At 34.5% G+C, this 12,818-nt stretch overlaps 1 protein-coding gene across 1 annotated transcript in view; it reads right to left on the bottom strand.

The window, feature by feature from the left end:
• Positions 1 to 338: 338 nt before the first annotated feature.
• LOC150106756 (cell adhesion molecule Dscam1-like) overlaps positions 339 to 12,818 on the bottom strand; it is a 126,623-nt gene continuing 114,143 nt past the window's right edge. Inside the window, exons 34-36 of the mRNA XM_090393475.1 lie at positions 10,274 to 10,412; positions 3,743 to 3,819; positions 339 to 834 (exon numbers count right to left, since the gene is read on the bottom strand). Coding sequence (XP_090249601.1) covers positions 803 to 834; positions 3,743 to 3,819; positions 10,274 to 10,412 — 248 coding nt within the window. The 3' untranslated portion in view covers positions 339 to 802. The remainder of the gene's footprint in view (positions 835 to 3,742; positions 3,820 to 10,273; positions 10,413 to 12,818) is intronic.

Here is a 12,818-nt window from a genome sequence, read left to right as displayed (position 1 = left end):
CAAGGAATACAGAAAGCTATTATGTCTGAGAAATAATACCAAATATAAAAAATGAGTGATAAATAATACTTTGCATAATTTAAAATGCGTTCATTAGGTCAATAATTATAATCATTTTTAACAAACAAACTAAAACTTTCGACAGAGGGTTGAACTTTCGTCACGTGAAAGTGTCTCATATTTGTTTCTTGTAGAAATGATAACAGCCTGTCTTCTAAGAGCATTGTCGTAGGAAGAGATCTTCATGTTCATAAATGATTGATATTTATAATGGCAAGATGCCTACTGCAAGGCATAAATATTAATGACTCACATGATTATATAAGGATTTCTTCAGATTATCTAACTGATAATGCTATCGCTGCAATTCATTAATAAAATTAACACTAAATACTACAAAGCCAATTATTTTACTGTAGTATTTCGATTTAGCCCGTATTTTAAATTTTGAAGTAGAAATGTCCAACAATGTGAATTCACTTCGATATTTTCCGAATCTGACTGAATTATATAAAGATCTCGTATAGTATTTTTATGATGCTCAGGATTCATGCTACAGATGGATAAAATAAAAATCTCATGTTTATGATTCCTTCTATTTTCATTTATTTATTTCTTATCAAACTTCATTTGCGTTCTTCTCGATTGTTTTCTCGACTTCGTATATCGAAGTCGGGAATGCAGCTTTTAGTTCTCCATTCTTTCCGAAAGAAGAAAAAGAATTGTATTTTATTCTGTACACATTTGCACATATTTGTGTTCCACACCGACTTCTCACAGACAAGTGGCTGGTTGATAATATTTACTTGTACTTGAGTTGGCGTTCTATTGGACCTGGAAAAGTATGAAAAGATATTACTTAAATGAAAAATAAAAGAGCATGTTATGCTTGAAATTCATCCACATTCTGATTATTTATTGTCTCATAAATCTCATGATCATAAGTCTTGTAATCATTGGCCATCTAGCTTCGTGATCACGTTGAGTTCATGAGGCTTTTTATCATTTAATCTTGCCTAACAAAACAAACAAAGAATTACTAGCTGTTATAAACGTGTATTCATTTACATGTACGTTTCTGGAAGAAATCACTTTTACAGCTTAGAAAGTTGAAAACATGAGACACGTTAGCAAATGAGCTTTCGTGCAGATATTCTAAGATTATTCATTAAAATGAGAGAAATAAGGCCTATAATATATAAAAAAAACAACTAATTTTACTTCGTATTCGAATTTTAAGCTGTTTATGAGTTTAACTGGGGAAAGGCGTTTTTAACATCCTCCATGTATCATTAATCTCTGTTGTGTTTACATTTTTATTCCAATATACTAGTTTAAAGACGTGCCAGAGTATTAAGAATAATGCAAAGAAGGTTGGAGTCGAGCAGCTTACCGAAGTGGACTGTAGGCTTAAATATTATTAAAGAAAATATGAAAACGGTTGAAAAAGAAGAGTTAAAGCTTGAAGACCTATTGGCAGACTGAAGAAAACACTCTCTAATTCTTCCGCTGGAGAGGTATCTCGTACAAGGACAGAAAAACATTACAACTCCATGGTGGACAAAGTAAATCAAAGAGGCATTCATTGAAAAGAAGAAAATGAATCAAAAGTTCCTAGCAAGTAAGTCAGCATGTTCTCTCAGAGAATATAGAGAAAAATGGGAAAAAAAAGTGAAGTAATGTGTAAAAGTCATGGGAAGATTTTAGTAAAAGTAGAGAATATGAATATCAAAAAAGGTGGCATAAATATTCTAGAGAGTGTCTGTGCGTGCATGCAAACACACTTGAGAAGATGCTAAGAAGAGTTTGCGGAAGCTGAATCAAGTCAAACAGAGATTGCCAGGATCAGATTTTTACTTTAACACAAAGAGTTGAGAAACCAGAGTCTAGTAGCTTCAGCGATTTCGACGAACTCTTTTGGAAAGATTTGGGTTCGAATTCCTTCTATGACGAAGTACCTTTATTAGCGCTTTTCAACTGAAGATTAGCCGGTCTCATAAGAATTTTTTGTGTGTGTATATTGTTTGTGTTCTTCTGGCCGATTTGTGTGTTTTGAAACTCGTATTTTTAATTCGCAAAACAGAACAAATTTGCCCGAAGAAAACGAACAATATACACACTACGAAATAAGGATTATTCGCCTTATTCCGACGAATTTCGATTCCAAAGCTTGCATGGTAGTGTGAATCTACGTGTAAGCATGATATCATGCTAATTAACAAGGAAACATTTAGTAGATTTTAAAGGAATATATGACAAGGTACCAAGATAAAAGCTGATCAAAAATGCTACAATTTATAGCGGCGAACAAATTAATCCGAACAAGCCGAATTTTCATCAAGGTTTTTGGTACACAATAATATTGGTTTTGGTTTCTGTTTACTATTTTTGGTTTTGGTTTTAGTTCACCATTTTGGTTGAGTGCTGCCTGTTTTAACTGTCTTTACGAAGATGTTTATTAATAGTGTTGTGCGTTTTTAATTGTGTAAACAAGTTCATCAAAATATGTACGCTTTCTCAGCACACATCCATAACTCAAAGACAAACTGCCAATAAGTGTTGGCAATTTGACCCAAATATAAGATCTGGCTATACTGGAGTCTTGACAGAGATGATTGATTCATTTTTGAGGAAAATTGTCAAGAGGAAGTTAGTAATGATGCAAACTTCTCATGTTGCACCTAGAGCTTATCATGCAAGTTTTTCTAAACCTTTATTCTATCAGTTCCCAAGTTAGTCGCTCTGTGGCACGGACAAGCAGATATTTTCTCCATGAAACTCCGGGTTTTCCTTCCATAAACTCAAGAAAATCAATCGTAGAACCCCCACTATTTCAGACAAGAAAATAATTAGGATTAAGGATCACAAGATGGTGGCACTTGTCAGTTGCCTCTTCACCTGATGCCGTTTAGCGATATTGGACCAGCTATCTGGGATTGATTACCAAAAGCCAGTAGGGCTAAAACGGCCTCGTCTACTCACTACAGGGAAATAAAAGACATTCGCGGATTTATTTTTTTTATTTGATTATAAAATGCTATCTACCATCTTAGGTTACGTATCAGTAATTTGATGACTATTATGATGATGATGATGATAAGGTCTGGAGTAGGCCATGAAAAGATTTCTTATTAATTGAAAGGAACAGATTAAAAAGATGTAACTAATAATTAATATGTTGGCAATAGTTAATTCGATAAAATTTCACAGGAAACCATAGTAGACAGAATGCACAATTAAATCGTGCAAAATGCAAGCTTGACGCTGCAAAGAAGATAGGGATAAAACGCAGGAGTAAAAAAAAACAAATATAGGAACGTTCAACAACAGCAGACTATATGCATGATTTTTAAGATTAATTCAGCACCATATAGTGAAATGCTCCTGAGAAGTGAAATATGTATATGTTTATCTAAAACTGCAAAAGAGATAATTAGCGATACCTAAGTTCAATATCTGTTTTGGGATTAAAGCTCAAGTTGAGTGGTTACAAAGTATCTGTTTACACTATCTTGGAGATTCCTTACAGAAATGCTGCAGGTAATCTAGAGATATTTTTGTTTGTATATCATGAAGTTTTTCAAAAAAAAAATAATGTGACGTATGACTAACATTAAACAGCACATTGATTTCAAAACCACAAAATAAAATTATATAAAGATGATTTACGAGCATTTAAAAAATATGATTTTGCAGTAATAAAACAATTTTGAAAAATATGCATTCTGCAGTTCAAACTAACCTGGACTGTGATCGACTTGGCAGTCCTCTGATGGGTAATCGGTACTAAAAGAATAGGTCCTCTCCACATCACTATCACTGTAAGAAATTGAAACATTTAAAATGATGTATTATTTTCTTACATAGCTATAGATTTACAGGACAAAGTTTATTAACCCACAGTAGTATATAATGTGAAATTTATGGCTCAACCAAACAAAATCAAAGAAATCCGATATTTCAAATTTCCGAAATTTATGTAAAAATGTCAATTTAAATAATTTTGTGAAAAATGTAAAATTATACATTTTTGTGTTTCAGTATTGTCTTTTTTTTTTCTTTACAAATACGACACATTTATCTTAGTTGCCAATTATAAATGATAACTATAAAAAGTTAATATCTTTTTCAGTCATACTCTTATGAGTCACCTAAATAAGAATGAAACTTTTTTATCATGCATATACAGTATATAACACATATTTATCTCCATTATTATTTGTGATTAAAAGCATATACTTAATCAAATAATAAACTTTCTCTCGTGGTTTCACGGTAGTCAGCATTCATTGTATAGAATCGATGTTGACAAAAATACACGTTAGAGCAATTTACTTTACTTATTTTACTTTTTTACAAAATGCTTGACTTACAAACTAAAAAATCTCGCATATCACTTAGAAATTAAAACCCCACCTTAACTCTGTAATTTTGATGGAAATATTTAGATTTTGATTTGCATATTTTCATTCAAACAGAATATATGAAATTTACCATTTGCTTTTAATCATTTAAATTTAATCAATTTCAATTATTTCTTGAATGAAATTTACAAATGGGCTTTTTCTATCACTTTCAACTTTTTCTATCAAGTTCTTTCAACCTTTATATGACGTACTGAAGAATAAACCGTTTATCTAAAAATTTCTTCAATGTTTTATTATTTTTTTCTTTAAAAATATTATCAAAATTTAATGGCAAATATTCATTAAAGTCTCCTAAAAATTCAATTATAGTATCTTCGTGTTTTGTTGTAATCCTTTAAACTCTGAAATATTATACTTCAATTTCTACTTCCTCAATTATCTTAGTTCATATATATTTGCTTTTCCCAAGTTAATTTTACTTTTCAAGGATTTCCATTTATTTAATTAAAAAAAAACATGAAGTGATAACTTTTTCTCCATGATAAAGGACAGGAAACTACCTTATGAATAGATATATAATTTCGTCGCATTTTTATTATACAATATATATGATATAAAATGTACCTAAATATAAAAATTTAATAATCTTAATTCTATAACTTTTTTTCCAGCTTTAGGCGGAAGATTATTATTCTTGCTCAGTGGGAGATCACTGCCTACTTATTGAAGGCCTGGACTGTATTGAAAAAGTTCCATGTTGAGTCTCCAAAGTAGTTTCTGGATTACATAAAAATAAATAAAAATACAAAAAATTAAATAATAGTAAAAAAAAATATATTTCGCTCCCTCATAGTATTAAGGTACGCATAAATTTACAAAGTTTGGTTGATGGGAGTCACATAAAACAGAAGAGGCAGAAAAAATTTCTATTATATAAGGTAACTCTGTCATGTCATCTGATCAGTGGCTCTGGTGCATATGGTAATTGATTCAAAATATTCGCAGGAATTAAGTCTTTCATTAGTAGACATACTATTCAAAACGGCATATTGCTTAGCAGGTATAAATAATGGAATAAATGTTTGCTCTATTATCATAATTGGTAAAAATTTGTTATCATCTAAACTTACTGTAAATTTTGTAGTGATTTAACTTTTTAATAACAAATTTAGTACACTCTTAATAAAAATATATTGATTAGAATTTTTTAATATTTCTAATCTAATTTTAATTTATTATAAAACATTTTGTCTACTAAATAGAAACAAAAGTTTGCTCTCAATGAGAAAAAGAAAAATCTTAATGAATACTGTATCGTAAAAACACTTCCATATCGTAGTTAATGCGAACCTCTTGTCGAAGAAAGATTTGCTTTACAAAAATATGGTCACTAAACCCAATTCAACAAAATGATGTGTAATAACAACATTTGATTGTAAAAGAAAGCTCTAAAATATTTATATTTTAGAGCTTTCTTTTCTGTTGTTGTTATGTTATTATGTTAGGGAACCTCCATAGAGTTCGTGAACACATCGAGGGAAGTTCTTTACATCAATACCCGTACAATACCTGTTATTTTGTCTTGAACTCATTGCCGATAAAATGCTCACAACTGCCTCTGGCAATCCATTATACTCATTCAACACTATCGAAGCAAAAAGTCTAGTTCTCGTACCTTTCTTAACAACACTCTCATTTAATTTCCATGGATAACTCCTAGTTTTCCCCACATTACTCATGTACTGAAATATTCCTCCACGTCAATGCTATAAAATCCCCTAAGCAATTCGGATATTTCTATCATTCCCCTCCCACTTCCCCGCTTATCAGCTTACAAACCAACCTCTGTGACCCACAAATCTTCAATATCTCCTAATATGGAACATCTCAAAGACCTGCCACCACCACCACTTTGGTGTTGGTGGTGGTGGTGGCACTCGTCTCTATTGAATTCCACCTCTTCCACATCTCCAAGAAACTCAAGTGACCAGATCTGTGCCCAGTAATCCAGATGAGTCCTTATCGAAGCCTTATAAAAAAGGAACAATAACCTGCTTATCTCTGCTGTCAGTGTTCTTTAATAATCAGGTAATCTTATGTGCTGTTTTAGCCACTTTTTTAATATGCCCTCTGAACTTCAACTCCTTATTCACCAACACTCCCAAATCCCCAGTCTCATCAATTTTATGAAGTACAATTTCATTAGTATGGTACATAGTTCGTTTTTACTTCGAAATGCATAACCGTACGAATCAGATTCAATTGATATCCATTCTCCTTTGCCCAGACTTCTAGTCTATTTGAATCATCTAAAATTTTAACATCATCTTTATTAACTATTGCTCAACTCTAATTATGCACCTTCTACAAATCAATGATTATCTCCTCTCTGATAATTTTCTATATAATTAATGTGCAAATGTAATATTAGTAGCCCTATACATACATATACATAGCCCTATGTAGGTCACTAGTCACAAGCCCTCTACGGGACTCTGTTCTTGAAGACTATTGTCCGGTAGCTTATTAACCACCCCCTTTCACCAACCTTTCCAATACCTTGACCACCACCTACCCCTGAGATGTGACTGGTCGATGATAATATGCTATTTCTGTTTTGGAAAACCTCCTTTATGCAACGAAACTAGTTTGCTCTCTTTTCACCCCTTTGGGACACTACCGGAGCTGAGACAGATTAAATAATCTAGTCAAAAGCCCTTCCAGTTCACTAGCACATTCTCATAATACGCCAGCCGATCCAAGCCTACAGATGTTTTTCATATCAAGATTCTGTAAATATCATATATACCTCAACCTTATCTATCTCTACGTCCACATTTATCCCTGTCATGTCTATTCATGACATATCTTCACCCAGATGATACACTTATGCAAAGTGATCACTAAATAATTCAACTCTTTCGTCTGCTTCGGTCAACTCCCTACCATCTGTATTCATCAAAATTACTCTGCTGTGATCATTCTTTCTTTTACTTACCGCATACTGAAAGAACTCTTTCGCATTACCGTTGGTTAGCTCATCTAATCTCCTCTCATACTCTGATTTTGCCTTCTTTACTATACCAGTCACTCTTCTGGCCTGTGCTTTATAACTGGTAATACAAACTGGCAGCCATTTACCTTTGTCCATACCGCCAGTCTGTTTAAGTCATCCTGTAGGATCTTTACATCACCTTAATTTACCACCACTCTTCTTAGCATTGCATCATCATCATTAAACAGCTGAACATTCACGGTTAAACCATCTCCTATATCATTGATGTACCAGTTAGATAACAGAGGGCCAAGTACTAAGCTCTGTGGTACCCCACTAGACACCTGCCTTCGCCTGGACTCAAATCTTATATAAACCACTCTTTGATATCTATCCATCAGCTATCTTCAATTCCAAATCACCAGATTTATATCCACCCATATGTTACTCTAATTTTTTGCACAGAATACCATGCGGAATCCTGTGAAGTGTTTTTTTTTAAAGTACAGCTGTATCACCGGCTAGTCAGTGTCTTTTATTTAATACCATTGTCACTTTATTATAAAAAGTAAGCAAGTTACTAATGCAAGACCCACCCCTTCACAAAACCATGGTGCCTCTTATAAAGTACCATATTCCTATCCACTTAATCCTGAATTCTGTCTTTTACCAATTTCTCCAAATCACAAAATGTAATAAGATGATAATTCGCCTACTGAGCAAGATGCTTTTCGATAAGATTGCACCAAGAAGAGTAAGATATATACCAAGAAGAGTAAATGACACCCTTCCCCAACGATCTGTTCTTTCTTCAATGCCGTTTAATTTGTATATGGCATACCTCCCTGAAACGTGGTCTCGGCTGTTCGCCTATGACCTTGCAACTAAAACGTAACGTATAAGAGCGGATGTTTTGGAGAACACTTTGAAAGGGAACATGGACATGCTGAGCCAATATTTTAAGAACTTGAGATTTGCACCGACTGTCACGAAGACCCTGCTGATTCCGCCTATATACTGTAATGACAGCTAACTTCACTTTAAATATCTCTTTAAATCAGACATTTCTACCTCTCACTCCCCCTAACTATACCGGTATTTCGTATAGAACTTCCTCGTATAATAAACCTCTTATGAATGTTGGTTGTTAAACAGAAAACAAGGAATAATTCTGAGTAAGTTGGCCCGCGCATCCTGGGGAACATATGCATCTACTCTCTATGCTTCTGCACTGAGATTAGTGTACTCAACAGCCGAGTATTGTTCAGTTGTTTGGCTGAACAGTCATCATAGCTATTCATCCATCCAACTCCTACCTGATTTATCTTTCTGACTCTGGTATACGGTCTGATACTGCTTTCTTCAAATACCGCTTGACCAACTCCCATATACAACCAACATCTCCCCCCCCCTCCAAATTCTTATGCCATGCGCTGCTGAAAGTTGACTCCTCAACTTGCCATAATTACCTGTTTTGTAATTCCACATATATTCCTTCTTAACAGAAAATTCTGCATATCTGGCAATCTTCCAGGTCAAGACTGCATGATCGCTTTCCCCAAGCAAGACTGGTTACTGTTAAGCTCTTTGATGCTATGACTAAGCAATCATGAGCCTCGTACCATGTATTACATGCTGTCTCAAGAAATTATCTTTCAAGTGTAGTAGAAATTCCATTTGCTTCTCTCTCTCTCTCTCCCCCTTTCTCTCTTCGTCCATTCCTCCTCCCGTCCATGAAATCTACCATAATAATTATTCGCCGCAGTTATCATAATAATTTACAAATACATGCCATCTACATTCTTCCTTATATCCGCTGGATTATAGCAGCAATCAATCACATAGTTCGTCCCGTTGAACTCTATCCCATACAAGATATCCTCAAATGATTCTTCTGCTTTCATTGGCAATACCCATTCCCACCCTGTTCTTTCTGTTCTCTCTCTCTCTCTCTGAAGATACTATATCCTTTTCACTCTATCCCTACGACTATATCATCCTGAAGCTATCAAGTCGCCTTAATGCTACAACGTTTGGCCACGTTGATCTATCTAATGCAAAAAAACATTTTCCCTTATTCCAAATACTTCTGGCGTTAGTATTCATAAACTGCAATAATATCCCTTCATTTCACAACCACCTTTGCATCTTAAGTTGCGTAGCTCACTAATGTTAAGCACCTTGGGTTCTACATTTAGCATCGTGTGATCACCTTCCAATTTACTGGTTTCAAAATTCCTTAAAACCACACTCACCTGCATCCTCTAAACATTCTAGTTTCCCTGGCCCTGCACCTCTAACTATCACACAATACTTTCTCAAGATTCCTGACTCCAGATCCATTCAAATGTAAGCCATCTACCTTATATAAATCCTTCTTTCCATCAAACTCACTCCACACATCTACAAACTTCACACTATTCCTCAATCCTCAGAAGAGAAGAAATGTTACGATAATTAATTATTTTGATTATTATTCATGATAGCATATTTTTATAATATATTACATGCTATTTTAATTACCTGATATTTAAATATAGGACAAGGAAATAATAATATTCTAGGCAAGTCAAATGTTCAGAATTTTATACCTTATTATGGGAAAATCCCCTTCAAAATATTAAATATTGTATCCTAGTTTGAATGGTTCTTAGTGGTCCTATGCTTTCTGAACTTGATATGTTATTACTGAAGCAAGGTCTGTTATGAAAAAAAGCTCCAGAGTGTGTTGTTAACACACCAGTGTCAATCCGTTGGAGCAACAACGATTTTTGGTGTCCACTCTAAACGTTGCTTTGAGTATGCTCGGTCACTTATTTTTCAGTTCATGAAGTTCCCATCTTGCGAGGTATTGTGGAATGATAGTGACGCTTTTGATCGGTATTCGATTTACAATTTGACAAATACTTACCTTCCATCTCGCTCCCTGCTAGTCCTAACTACACGTTTGCTTACTAGGTGACCTCTTGTTTTTTTCGCTAGTTGAATGGTCCTATTTAATTCTGGCAAGACATCTTGGGATTCCAAATTGTTATCTTCTTCTATGATACCTAAGGGGAGGAATGACAAATAAATAATGTAAACAACAGAAGTGTGGTGATTCTAAACATCCCCCCCACACACACACACACATAACAGGTATCGAATTTGTTATTTATGATTTATTACGGGAAAAACAGCATATATGTGTTTCCTATAATGCTGTATTAATTATGATGTCAAGTTAGAACTGCTCTACAACCTAAAATTTAAAAAAAAATAAAGAAATAAATCCATTAATATCTTTTATTCCCTACAGGGAGTCAGTGAGGAGACTTTCATTATTATCTAACGTTTGGACTGAGGAACAGTTCGGTCTCTACTGATAGCCAATCAGAAATAGCTAGCCCAAGGCTAGCACTACTTTTAAACGGTATCCTACGATCAATTTTCTGAGGTTGCTAAGCTGAATTTGCTAAGAACCGTGACCCTACAAAAGTTAAAACCATTGTGAAGAGATAACAGAATAGCAATCACAACCAGATTAAGCCTAAATGACACTTTGGTGAATTCTATCCTCTTGTGTGGTTGTGAGGCCTGGATTTTATTGAGGGAAAATTAGAGGAGACTCCTGTTTTTTGAAATGAAAACTTACAGAAGACTCTTGAGAATTCCCTATACTGCTCACGAAACAAATGAAAATGTTCGGAAACTGATTAATTTAATAGACGGGGGAAAAAAACGGAAAATATTCTGACAGTCATCAGAAGAAGACAGATGAAATGGTTCAGACATGTGGAGAGGACTAATGGCATTCCAAAGCAAACACTAGAAGGAATCGTTCCGGGATCAAGGGTTAGGGGCCGATCTCGGTTAAAATGAACTGACAACATCAAAAAATGAACAAATTCGTCCCATTCTCAACTGACATCAAGAACAAGAGACCGAGATGATTGGAGGAGGGTAACAAAGAACATTATCTAAAAGCCATGAATGATCCAAAGGTCCATTTAAGACTATGGGAGAGAAGAAGAAGATTATGTATATTTATTGAACATGTTATCTGGCTGGTTTGCGAATGATACTGTTGATTAGCGCTTAGGTTTACCAGAAATTAATGATATAAATAGTTATGAATATCAGCACTTTATCAATTGAATTTGGGAAATTATTTTGAAAACGGTTGTCATGAGTTATGCTTATTAATCTAGTGGTGGCATAAAAGTGTTTAAAAAATAAAAGAAAAAAGTGTTTAATTCTTATTTTAGAGCCTATTGTGATTGACTTTATTTGGTTCCATGTATGGAAAACTCATTGAAGATATGTCACTTGATTATCTTCTTAACTTTATTGTAAAAGATATTTTCCTGGTTGCATGTATATATCTATAAAAAGTATACAGAGATGGCACTATACGTCATAGCTTTGTAGATTTAGTGGAATGAGTAATTTTTTTTACTAAGTTATGTTAAAGCACAATGATAAACATTTTTATGTTAGGATGTGTTTGGTAATCATCTTGACTACATCTTTCAAAGTTATTTTAGGCGAATAATTTGCTAATTTCAAGAATTCTTAGTTGTAATGAAAGTAATCTACTAACCCTAAATTTTGCTCTGTTTCATATTGTTGTAAGATACAATATGTTGCATTAGCAGGAAAATCTGTTGTAAGAATTCTGAAGGTGTATATAATTGTAGTTATGATCAACTTCTAAATATCATGCCGATATTCTTGAAAGTGCTGGACGCTGTTCACTGGGGAAAAAAATCAGCTAACGCCTTTTTATTCCCGTATACGGGGAGTAGGCGAGGCCATTTAGCCCTATCTAACTTTTTGGAGACTGAGTGGGCAGTTCAATCTCCACTGGTACCAATCAGAGATAGATGGCCCAAGGCTATCACTAATTAAGTGGTAACCAGTGAAGAGAGACGGCTCAAATGTGCCGCCATCTCGTGGTCCCTAACCCTAACACAATATATTTAATGTCTGAAGTAATGTGGGTTCTACGGTCGATTTTCTTGAGTTTACAGGACGAAAACCCCGAGTTTCAGGGAGGAAAAACCCGCTTACACATGCCAGAGATCGACTAACTCGGGAACCGGTCGAAAAAAAGCTTGGAAAAATTTCCTCTAGTCGCCGACTAGACTCGAAACCAAGTCTTCCTTCGTGCGGCCAAGCGCCGTGGTGTGCAAACGCCACATCCACTGAGCTACACAGGCTCGCTGTTCGCTGGGAACTATAACAAATTGCCAGTAACATACTTAGTGCTTATATTATTCTTTCATTAAAAGATAAAAGGATTTTTATTCCTTTCTCGTACACTATGTTGTGAGAAGTATTTGGACACCTTAAGTGCCATGCAAATTTCGGATCCCACCACATGCAAATATTCAGGAAGTGTCTGCGTAAGTCTGGTAATAAAAGGTGGGATGTGCTGCGTGTTTTGCGCTCTACTCGATGTCAAGATTTGACGT

Source organism: Typopeltis vanoorti, chromosome 5, assembly GCF_054136105.1.
Source record: "Typopeltis vanoorti isolate ZY-2024b chromosome 5, IOZ_Tvanoo_1.0, whole genome shotgun sequence".
NCBI lineage: Eukaryota > Metazoa > Arthropoda > Arachnida > Uropygi > Thelyphonidae > Typopeltis > Typopeltis vanoorti.
Note: the sequence above shows the minus strand (reverse complement) of the source record. Positions and strands in the feature narration are given on the sequence as shown.